The 11,364-nt window shown below is 44.3% G+C and overlaps 1 protein-coding gene across 1 annotated transcript in view; it reads left to right on the forward strand.

Annotated features, from left to right (window-relative positions):
• Galnt17 (polypeptide N-acetylgalactosaminyltransferase 17) overlaps positions 1 to 11,364 on the forward strand; it is a 419,016-nt gene that overhangs the window by 331,743 nt on the left and 75,909 nt on the right. The window contains exon 6 of the mRNA XM_050166139.1: positions 6,118 to 6,235. Within this exon, the coding sequence (XP_050022096.1) occupies positions 6,118 to 6,235 (118 nt within the window). The remainder of the gene's footprint in view (positions 1 to 6,117; positions 6,236 to 11,364) is intronic.

Raw genomic sequence — 11,364 nt, forward strand, 5'->3', positions numbered from 1 at the left:
TAAAATAATTACCCTTTAAGCATGAAGACATGAGGACCTGAATCTCACTGAGGACAGACCTAACAATGCCATACCTTGGGGCTAGAGAGATGTCATTGGTTAAGAGCACATACTGCTCTTTCAGAGGACTAAGGTTCGATTCTCAGTGCCCACATGGTCGCTAACAACCATCAGTAATTACAGTTCCAGAGAATCTTGAGTCCCTCTCCTGACCTCTGCGCGCACCAGGTAACACATGCGGTGGTGCACTCTTACACAGTGAAAAAATCTTTTAAAAATATTCTTTTAAAGTGGGCAGCCAAGACAAGTGGATCCCTGGGCCTCACTAGTTAAGCTAGCCTACTTGTCCAGCTTGAAGCCAGTGAGAGCCTCTCTCTCTCTCAAAAGTAAGTTGCACAGCCCCTGAAGAATGTCACCTAAGGTCATCATCTGACCTCCACATCCATGTGCACCTGTACACACACACACATACATACACACACATACACACACACAAATACACACACACACACACACATACATGTTGTTGGGGGATGCCCTTGGATAGTTCTTTTCCTTTCTTCCTGCCCTCTGGCCAGGAGGCAGTTTTTCTCTGCTGTACCCTTGTTATACAGTGCCCTCTGCTGAAGCTGGCCGCCAGGTGGCTCAGCAGATAAAGGGGATTTACAGCAAGGCTGACAACCTGAGTTCATTCCAGGGGACTCACATGATGGAAAGAGAGAACTGGCTCTTTAAAATTATCCTCTGAGCCCAATAATAGTAATAGCAATAATAACAACAATAAGATAATAAATACTAAGAAAGCAATGGAACTACTAAATATAGGTTGAAATCTTTTAAGCCCAAATAAACCTTTTTGCTTTGTAAGTGAATGATCTCGGGTGTTTTGCTATAGCAAGGGAACACTAGATAAGCACAGTCTCTGAGTGTCAGGTCCCTCGGACAGGAAATGGGCTTAATGACATCTCTAAAGTACTGACACTTTGGAGCTTATGAATCTCCCCAAAGGAGTGAGGTTCTCAATAGAGGGCTTTGCTGGACTGAGAAACCTGCAACAGATAGTTCTCCACCCTCTTCTGTTCTATCAAGCTGGTGTCCTTAACATCCAGCTTCTGGAACTGAAGGGCAGCATCCCCTCGTGGACCTCACACTGTTTACGGGGTAGCACATAGAGAATCAGTGGAACATGATGTTCTCACAACGTGCGCTGTAGTAACTGGGATGTTAACAACAAGGATGCCTATTGCCAAAGAAGTTGACACGGTGCTCCTTCAGTTCTGTGCCTGGAGGACCAGTCCTAGGACCCACCACCGCTACCCAATCCAGTATGCTCAAGTCTCTTACATAGACAATGTGGTGTTCCCACAATACCGACATCTTCCTGGGCCACTGATCATCTCAACACTGAAAACCTCACCACGATAACAACGTGCGAGTGTGCATTATAATCTTAAGGACTAAGGGTGAGAAGGAAAGTCTGGACATATTCAGTACAGATGCAATTTCATTTTCAAGTGTTTCCAGTTGATGAAGAACCAGTTCCATGGGCGTCAAGCCTATGAGCAGAGGGCTGATAACAACAACTGCTGAAAGCCCCAGGGTTGATGATACTCTGAGAGTAAGAGTCACTGAAGCTGATGCAGAGATGTCTGTGAGGATGCTGTGGATTGAAACCAGGGTCTTGCCTCTGCTAAATAAGTGTGCCATGACTTGGCCAAGCCAGCAGCCCTTCCCTGGGGGATTCTAAACAGGAGCTCTACTGCTGTCACCCTCCCATAACTCCACACCTGGGGGTTCTAGCAGGTCATCTACCAGTGAGCTGCATCTCCAGCCCCTCTCTGGGGGAGTCTAGGTAGGAACTCCACCCACAAGTCTCTTCCAGCAGTGTACTATAGGTGTGTACTGGCTGCTTATCTCTTGGCTATGGCAAAATGCCAGACAGAAGCAACTATGGGAAGGAAGGTTTTGTTTTTGCTTCACAGTTTGAGTGGATACAGTCTATCGTGGTGTGGAAGTCAAAGCAGCAGAAATTACAAGTCCCATTGCATTCACATTTAGTCGAGGACTCGGGACTATCGGATGGTGACATCTCTGTTCAGGGTGGGTCTTCCCACCTGTAGTAGTTTGAATGTAACTGGCCTCCCTAAGCTCATAGGGAGTGGTACTCATAGGAGGTGTAGCCTTGTTGAGGAGTTATTACCTTGTTGGAGGAAGTGTATCACTGTGGGGCAGGTTTTCAGGTCTCATATGCTCAAGTTATGCCTAGTTCAGTTCACTTCCTGTTGTCTGGAGGTTAAGATATAGCTCCTTCTTCACTCTCAGCTCCTTCTCCAGCACCATGTCTGCCTGCATGCCACCCTGCCCCTACCATGACGACGATGACCTAAACCTCTGAAGGCCCCCAGTTAAGTGTTTTCATTTATAAGAATTACCATGGCCAGGGGGGCTCTTCATAGCAGTAGAAACCCTAAGACATCTCCTCAAAGAACACAATCTAGAAACTCCCTCACAGACATGCCCAGAGGTTTGTCTCCTAAGTGGTTCCAGGTCCCTTCAAGTTAATAATCATTGTGATTCATCTTGGGTTAAAGATAATCTTTTGGCCCATGTCTTAGAAGGTCTCATTTCTTCTATTATGACTGGGAAAACATGGAGGAGTTCATGGTGGGAGTTTGTGATAACAGAGACTCCTTACATTATAGTGGACCAAGAACCAGAGGTTGGAAGTCAGGTCTGAGGTATGACCTTCAAAACCCCACCCCTGTAGTGACCTACCTCTTTCACCTGGGCCCCGCCCCCTAAAGGTCCTCTCAAACAGCCTGTGGGGGATATTTTAGGTTCAAACCATAGAAGATGTGGAAGCAAACAGCGCCAAGCTCTTGGTCAAACCTATGAAAAGGACTAGCCTGGAAACCCGGAAAGCTTGATCCCTCTGAATGGGAATTCTCGTGGCTACCACCCATTCCTGGCTAACTCTCTCTTCCTTCCCGCCTCTCTCTCTGTCAGCTGGACTGGTTGTGTGTGGTGCATATATTTTGTATAATAGCAACAATAAAAGTGATTGTTTTTAATTTCTGTTCTTCTTCTCTATAATGGAGCGATTAGGGCATTGGCAGATTCCCTTAATATGATTATCGTTTTTGAATGATTTTGAGTGGAAATGTTTGTGCTAATGGTAGTAATTGCCGTTGAGTTTGAAAAGATGAGGATGTACGCAGGCATTCAAGAATCTCATCATCCCCGGCATGCTATTGGCTACGGCTCACATGGCTGGACAGGTGGCATGGATGCCTATGGTGGAAGTGAGGCCACACTTTGTTCTCCGCTCATCAATGATGAGGATGAGGCTGCCTCACCTGACACGGGACACAGCAGGTCTCAATGTGTCAAGCGGCAGCTTCCTGCCAGGGAACTGTTTCTCCCAGGCAAGGACAGCTGATCATGTTAAGTCCATTCAGATGGTCCCGGAATAGCAAGTGGTTATGGTCTGAACTGACTGGCAAAGACAATGCTGGCTGGCCCAGCCTCAACTCATTAGCGTAACCTAGGCTGGGTATGAATTAACTATGTAGCTGAGGCTAAACTCACTTAGCACCCTAGATAGGCCTTGTACATATGATGTGTTCTAGCCTGGTCTTAAGTTCACCACGTAGCCCAAGCTCTCCTTGAACTCACTATGTGGCCCAGGTTGGCCTTGAACTTATTATACAGCTCAGGCTGGCCTTGAACTTGAGACATAGTAAAGGGTTGCCTTGAACTCTCTCTGCAGGCAGGTTGAACTGGAATTCACAAACCCTTCTGTCTCCACTTTCCTCCTGCTGGGATTTTAAGTGTATACCACTATAGCCAGCTTGACTGTGTGTGTATCTTTTAGCTACCAAGTCTCCACATCTTTTTACCAACTAGTCACAATGTTTGGCTAAGAATGTCACTTGTTCCTAGCATTATGAGATACCCCCACAGCGCTTTCTTTACATTTGTTTCAAAGGGATCCTGCATCCCGGGGCCTCATCCTAAGGCTCCTTTCCACTTCGCCTTCCCACAGTCTGTCAGACTCCTTGACACTGTGGCAGATTCCAACCACAACTTCTTCACAAGATGCTATCAACAGTGGGGTGACTCCATCAGGACCAGCCTCCCAGCCCTTGTCTCCAAGTTCTGATGAAGTGCCCAGGATGCAGATGAACAGGACAGGCTTCCTCTGGTCTCCGGAGGACTCACACCTGCCTGAAGAGCTGTCTTTCATTAGTCCTGTTTCAGTGAAGAGGCATTTCAGCTTTGTTGGAGCAATATCTCGGATACCCGCAGACACGAGTACTTCCCCCTCTGAGTCTTCTCCCTTCCTAAGACACCAGCTTCCAGGTGTAGTGTCTCCAGACAGAGCATGGATACTGGATCCTTTGGATTTTGGACTCTATGTTAGTTATTTTACCCATTGCCGTGACGGAACACCTGACAAACGCAACTTAAGAAAGGAAGGGTTTATTTGGACTCACAGTTTGAGAGCACAGTCCATCCTGGCATTGGGAGCACGAGGCTCCTGGCCACACTGTATCCACAGTCAGGAAGCAACTAGAAACGATGCTGCTGCTTACTTTGCCCTCCCCTTTATATTCAGTTCAGAGCACCAACCCATGGGATAGTGCCGCCCTCCACTTGCGGAATCAGATCCTTTCTTCCCCAGTTAAGCCTTCTTCACGAGATACTGTCAGCAGTGGTGTGACTCCATCAGGATCAGCCGCTCTGGAAACACCCTCACAAGTGCAACCATTGGTGCGTCTCCTAGCTGATTCCAGACCCAGCGTGTTAACGTTGAAAATTAACCGTGCAGTATCCTCTTGTTTACCTTCATGCTTCAAGTTTAATCGTTCCTGTCTCCTTCCTAAGTTGAGCAGATTAGAGCTGCGGCTCATACTGAAATTCCTTTACACAGTCGCTGGTCCTCCACAGAGTCACCTCTCTTTTGGGAGTACAGTGAGAACCATTCTCCATGTGGTAGATGCAACACTATGCATACATGAGACTTTTTTTAAATTTTATTTATTAAACATTTCTGCCTCCTCCCCGCCACCGCCTCCCATTTCCCTCCCTCTCCCCTAAACAAGTCCCCCTCCCTCATCAGCCCAAAGAGCAATCAGGGTTCCCTGCCCTGTGGGAAGTCCAAGGACCACTCACCTCCATCCAGGTCTAGTAAGGTGAGCATCCAAACTGCCTAGGCTCCCACAAAGCCAGTACATGCAGTAGGATCAAAAACCCATTGCCATTGTTCTTGAATTCTCAGTAGTCCTCATTGTCCGCTATGTTCAGCAAGTCCGGTTTTATCCCATGCTTTTTTAGACCCGGGCCAGCTGGCCTTGGTGAGTTCCCAATAGAACATCCCCATTGTCTCAGTGTGTGGGTGCACCCCTTGCGGTCCTGGGTTCCTTGCTCGTGCTCTCTCTCCTTCTGTTCCTGATTTGGACCTTGAGATTTCAGTCCGGTGCTCCAATGTGGGTCTCTGTCTCTGTCTCCTTACATCGATCGCCTGATGAAGGTTAATATCCAGGAGGATGCCTATATGTTTTTCTTTGGGTTCTCCTTCTTATTTAGCTTCTCTAGGATCGTGAATTATAGGCTCAATGTCCTTTATTTATGGCTAGAAACCAAATATGAGTGAGTACATCCCATGTTCCTCTTTTTGGGTCTGGCTTACCTCACTCAGGATAGTGTTTTCTATTTCCATCCATTTGCATGCAAAATTCAAGAAGTCATTGTTTTTTACTGCTGAGTAGTACTCTAATATGTATATATTCCATACTTTCTTAATCCATTCTTCCATTGAAGGGCATCTAGGTTGTTTCCAGGTTCTAGCTATTACAAACAATGCTGCTATGAACATAGTTGAGCAGACTGGTTTTTACCCTATTTATCAGAGTTCTGGGATATCCCTAGATGTGAACACTCCTTGTCCTTCTGCAGCTAGAAGGCAGCCTTATGGAGAGATGGGGAGTGAGGAAATCAAAGGCTCAAAGAGGACTAGAGCAGAAATCCCTGGCTACCTTATGAGTGTCTGGGGAAAAAAAAAAAGATGTCACCTACCTATACATTGACAATCTTGCTTCTTTCTTTCTCCCACAGGACACCAGCCATGATTGGCTGCTCATTCGTGGTCAACAGGAAGTTCTTTGGTGAAATCGGTCTGCTGGACCCTGGGATGGATGTGTATGGAGGAGAGAATATTGAACTTGGAATCAAGGTGGGTAATTTGGCATGCCTTCCTCCTGGTTTGTGATATGAACTTCATCCTTGAGGTATGTTCCAAGCTTCTTAAACCTATCAGGTGTGGTTTGTTTATCCCAGTCCATTTCAGCGGAGATATTTAAGCAGAGACATTAAGACTTCTTCTTGGGTGTGGATGACTTGGGCTTGGACTGACCAGTGTATCTCATGTTTCAGTGACCTGCTCTGGATGCTAAGTAGAAAGCCTGGCACTTTTATCTTTTTAATTTCTTCTGAAAACCAAGTAGTCTCCTGAATTAAAATTTCTATCCAAAGCATTTTGATGGTGTTGTGGGTTAGTTTTAATTGTCAACTTGATACAACCTAGAATCACCTGGGAAGAGTCTTCATGAGGAGTTTTCTAGATAAGTCTGGCCTGTCGGCTTAACTGTAGAGGATTGTCTCTGGTTGTTGGTGGGTGAAGGAAGACCCAGTCCACTATGGGAGGCACTATTCCTTAGGCAAGGGACCCTGAACAGTCTAAGAGAGCTGAAGGCAAGCAGGGAATGAAGGGTGTATTTGTTCTCTCTCTGCACTTGGCTATGGGTGCAATGTGACCAGATGCTTAAGTTCTTGACTTGACTTCCTCCAAAATAATGGACTATAACCTCAAAGAGTAAACCAAATAAGCCCTTCCTTCTCAGTATCGATTTTGGTTAGGGTATTTGTCACAGCAACAGAAATGCAACCAGAACAACTCTCTACCTTATTCCCTAGAGACAGGGTCCCTGGCTGAGCCTCCAGCTCGACTAGGCCAGCAAGCCACAGCAGTTCTCCCTGGGCTCACTTTACACAGTCCTGGAGTTACAGCAATGGCCAGCTTTTTACTTAGGTGCTAGGGATTTGAACTCAGGTCTTCATGCTTGCACAAGTGTTCTTACCTCCAGATCTATGTCCCCATTTTTTCTTGAATAGAAGAATGATTTGAACATCTGTATACACTCTGATAACAGTGCCAATGAAGGGTAAAAGGTGACATCAGGGGAGAAAGTGTGGGGATGGGGGTGAAGCACTGTCCTTGCAGGAGTAGATGTGTGGCTGGAGGGGTCACCAGGGACAAGAGGGCCCCCCACATTTGAGGCCAATTCAGGCTGTTCTCATTGGCTGCAAAGCGTGTTGCTGAAGTTCATTAGAGCAATGCTCCTCTGCCCACACTCACAGACGGGTTTCCTTTCCCCTTTTCTTTTGACTCGTAGGTTTTGCTAGGCTCTCCTTGAAGCTGTGTGTCTTAAAGCTGTTTAGTCTGTGATGTTTTAATAGATTCCCAGTGTGAAATGGTCAGTATCATCGAGCTAATTAACATACCTGCACCTATGGAGTTGCTGCTGGCGAGAGATGAACATAAGATCTGATCTCTTAGGTCAGTGCTTCTCAACCTTCCTGACGCTACAACCCTTTAATGCGGTTCTTCATGCTGTGGTGACCCCCAACCATAACATTATTTTTATTGCTACTTCATAAGTGTAATTTTGCTACTGTTATAAATCATAATGTAAACATCTGTGTTTTGTGGTGGGCTTCAGCGACCCCTGTTAAAGGGTTATTTGTCCCTCAAGGGGATCGTGACCTATAGGTTGAAAACACTGTCTTAGAAAATTAGGAGTGTTTTGCTCGTTTGTGGCACCCAGAATGGAACCCAGGGCTTTGAGTGCCAGGCAAGTTTGCTGTCAATCCTTAAACTTTTTTGGTGTGTGTATAATGGACTCATTATAACTATACATAAGTAAACAAACCTTTCTTAAATTGTACATTCAATTTTTTCTATTTTTCATGTATGTAAATGTATGTAGCATACATGTTTTTGTATGTGTATGCACATGGAAGCCCCAGGTTCATGTATGGAATCATCTTCTATCATTCTTCCACCTTATTCATAGAGGCAGGATCTCCCGATCAAACCTAGAGTTCACCAATGTGAATAGTGTTGCTCGCTAGCTTGCTCTGTGGATCCTCTGCCTCCTCCTTCTGAGGCTGAAATTACAGATGGTCTTCCATGCACACGTGGCATTTGCATGGGTTTCTGGGGGTCTGAACCCCAATCCTCAAGCTCATGAGCCAGGCTTATGTCAGGTATTTTCATCACGGCAACAAAAAGTAGCTAACACACCAGAGCCCTCTGTTAAGCGAAAGAAATGGACATGCACTGCTCTGTTTTATAGGGTATATTCCTGGTTTATACAGCGTGGAGCAAACACTAGCTAAATAATAAATGTCCTGTTAGGAAATCGATTCCCATTCTACCAGGTCTGGTTTTACGTGCCTGCCATCCTGGCACTTAGAAGGCAGAGCTGGGAAGATGATGTATTCAAAACCAGCCTAGGCTACAGGGAGAGCTTGTGTTGAAAAGAAGAAAGGGCAAGAAATAAAAAGGAGAGAAATAAGGGAAGGAGGGAAGAAGAGAGAAAGGAAGGAAGCAAGGAAGGAAGAAAGAAGAAAAAAGAGGGGCAGAGAGAGGAGAGGAAGCGGAGAGGAAGTAGTGGAGAACTTTCTACATACACTAATACGATTTTCACTCATTGTACACGTTCACGTGTGTATATAATTTCACCTATAAAAATTACACAGAGGGCCGGCAAGATGGCAGAGTGTGTAAAGGGGTGCTCCAGGGAGCCCGACAGCCTCCAGAATCTACACAGAAGTTGTCCTCTGACAATCACATGTGTGCCACGGCATGGGCATGCCTCCGAAATAAATCAGTACATTTTAAAAAGGAAGGAAATAGCATAGACTCCCCAGGCCTGTGGGGTATTTTGATGTCTGACTTGCTATGCATTCTACACTTTACAGCAATGTTTGGTATGTGAACGCTGTCTTTTCTTGCCAGTTTTTTTTTTTTAAAAAAAAAAAAAAAAACAAAACAGGAGCCAGGTCCTTCTGAGATCTTTCTAAGAACCCTATGAAATCTGTTCCCTCCTAATCCTGTCCTCGGTGTGTAAGATGCATCAGAACAGGGAGTTTTCCTCTGGTTCAGAAAGCTAAAGAAGCAGAGGGAATGGTTGCTTCCATGCAAAGCAGCCAGATGCCTGGGACTAAAGCAGTCAATGGAGTGGCAGGGTCAGAGGCAACCAAGACCACACACTGCTCAGGGCTGGAAGGGAAAATAAGAGCAGAACTAGAAAGATTGGGTGTTTTTTCCTGGGTAATGTTAATCAGAAACCACTGCCAAAACATGTGACGACAGCATCTGGATCTTTTCTTATTATATTGTGTGTGTACACGTTTGTATGTGTATGTTTGTAAATGTGTGTTACAGTGTGTGTGTGTGTGTGTGTGTGTGTGTGTAGCGGTCAGAGGACAACTTATAAGAGTTGGGTCTCTCCTTCTACCCTGCGGAGTTCTGGGAATGGAGCTCAGGTTGTTGGGCATGGGGGCAAGCCTTTACCTACGGAACTAGCCATCTCACCAGTCCAAATCTCAGAATCTTAAGAGAGAAAAGATCTCCAAGGAAAGAAGAGATAAATTACTTTTAAAATAAGTTGAAATGAGATGTTATTCGATTTTTCCACTATATTAGTTTCCAGAGAAAAGGTATAATGTATAATGAACCCTTACGATATAGGAGTATCACTAAGCCTGGTCCTGCAGCTGTCTCTAAGAGGAAATGGAGAGAGACGGTCACTTCCAAGCTACCAGAAAGTGGAAGTTTACTGTCTTATTCTCCTTTATTCATGAACCTAAAGAACCCTCTCAAACAGAACACCAACTCGGTGTTCAATCTCATGGACCCTTGGCAGAGAATTCTTAGTCAAACCATCATATATGTTGAAAGAGGAGGGCTTGTTTGTCTTGGTCACTCAGAACTGAAATAATAACACAGAAACTATAATAATTAAACCATTGCTTGGCCCATTAACTATAGCTTCTTATTAGCTAGCTATTACATCTTAATTTAACCCATTTTTATTAATCTGTGTGTCACCACAAGGCTGTGGCTTACCAGGAAACATTCTGGCATCTATCTCTGGCAGGGCTACATGGCTTCTTCCTGACTCTTCCTCCTTTCTCCCAGCATTCAATTTAGTTTCCCCACCTAGTTCTGTTTCCCTATAGCTCTGCTATAGGCCCAAAGTAGTTCCTTTATTAACCAATGATATTCACAGCATACAGAGGGAAATCCCACATCACCTCCCCTTTTATGTTTAAATAAAAGAGGTTTTTAACTTTAACATAGTAAAATTACATATACAAAGCAGGTATCAAGAAAGAATTAAAGTTACAATATTTATTTTGTATATATGTATATATACTTTATATTTTATTATAACTAGGGAAAACTATAACTATAAATTCTTCAACTCCATCAAAGACTCCAAAAGGATATAATATTACCTAAGTAAACAATAAGTTCATTGTAAGCATCTTCCAAAACTCTAGAATTGACAGAGACATCTCACTGTCTGGACAGTCACCCAAAGTTCTTCTGTACCATTGGGGCATCCATCTTCAGCCTACAGGCCCATAATATCCAGCAGACTTTTCCGTGAAGCAGGAAATTTCAAAGACAGTTCCACCTATATTGGCAGTTTGTCAGTAACTCTCTTCTGTGTCCTGCAGAATATCTAGCAGACTCTTTCATGAAGCAGGAACCCCCAAAAACCATCTCACCTTTAGGCAAGTTCAGCAGTCATTTCTCTGTGGGTCCCGCATGTCCAGTTCATCAAGCAGTCCAGGCAAGAGCAGTTTCTTAGCCAAATGGCCAACCAACTCCATAAGGAGCCTCTTTGATGCCTATCTTCCTCTTGAAGTAGATTGGTGCTGCTGCCAGGTGCAGATGAGTCTCATTGTCATGAAAAGTTCTAAATTCTTAAAACACTTTAAATGCCATATTCTGTAGTCTTTGGAAGATTTGAAGAATCCCTATCCATCTGAAATTCATCTCTGTACATTTAAAAAAAATCTAACTAACATGACTACAAGCTTGATTATTATAGATGATTATCTATTAACATATATTTCTTGATTATAAATTACATTTTTAAATGAGCTGCACAAACACAATACCTTAATCAAGAGCAGAAATATATATATATAACAAAATTGACCTTAAATTTGTATCAATAAACCAAGATCCATACCAATGCAAAGTATTCATAGCTATATCATATC

This window comes from Alexandromys fortis, unplaced genomic scaffold, assembly GCF_014885135.2.
Source record: "Alexandromys fortis isolate MF-2015 unplaced genomic scaffold, M_Fortis_MF-2015_v1.1 scaffold_151, whole genome shotgun sequence".
Classification (NCBI taxonomy): Eukaryota; Metazoa; Chordata; class Mammalia; order Rodentia; family Cricetidae; genus Alexandromys; species Alexandromys fortis.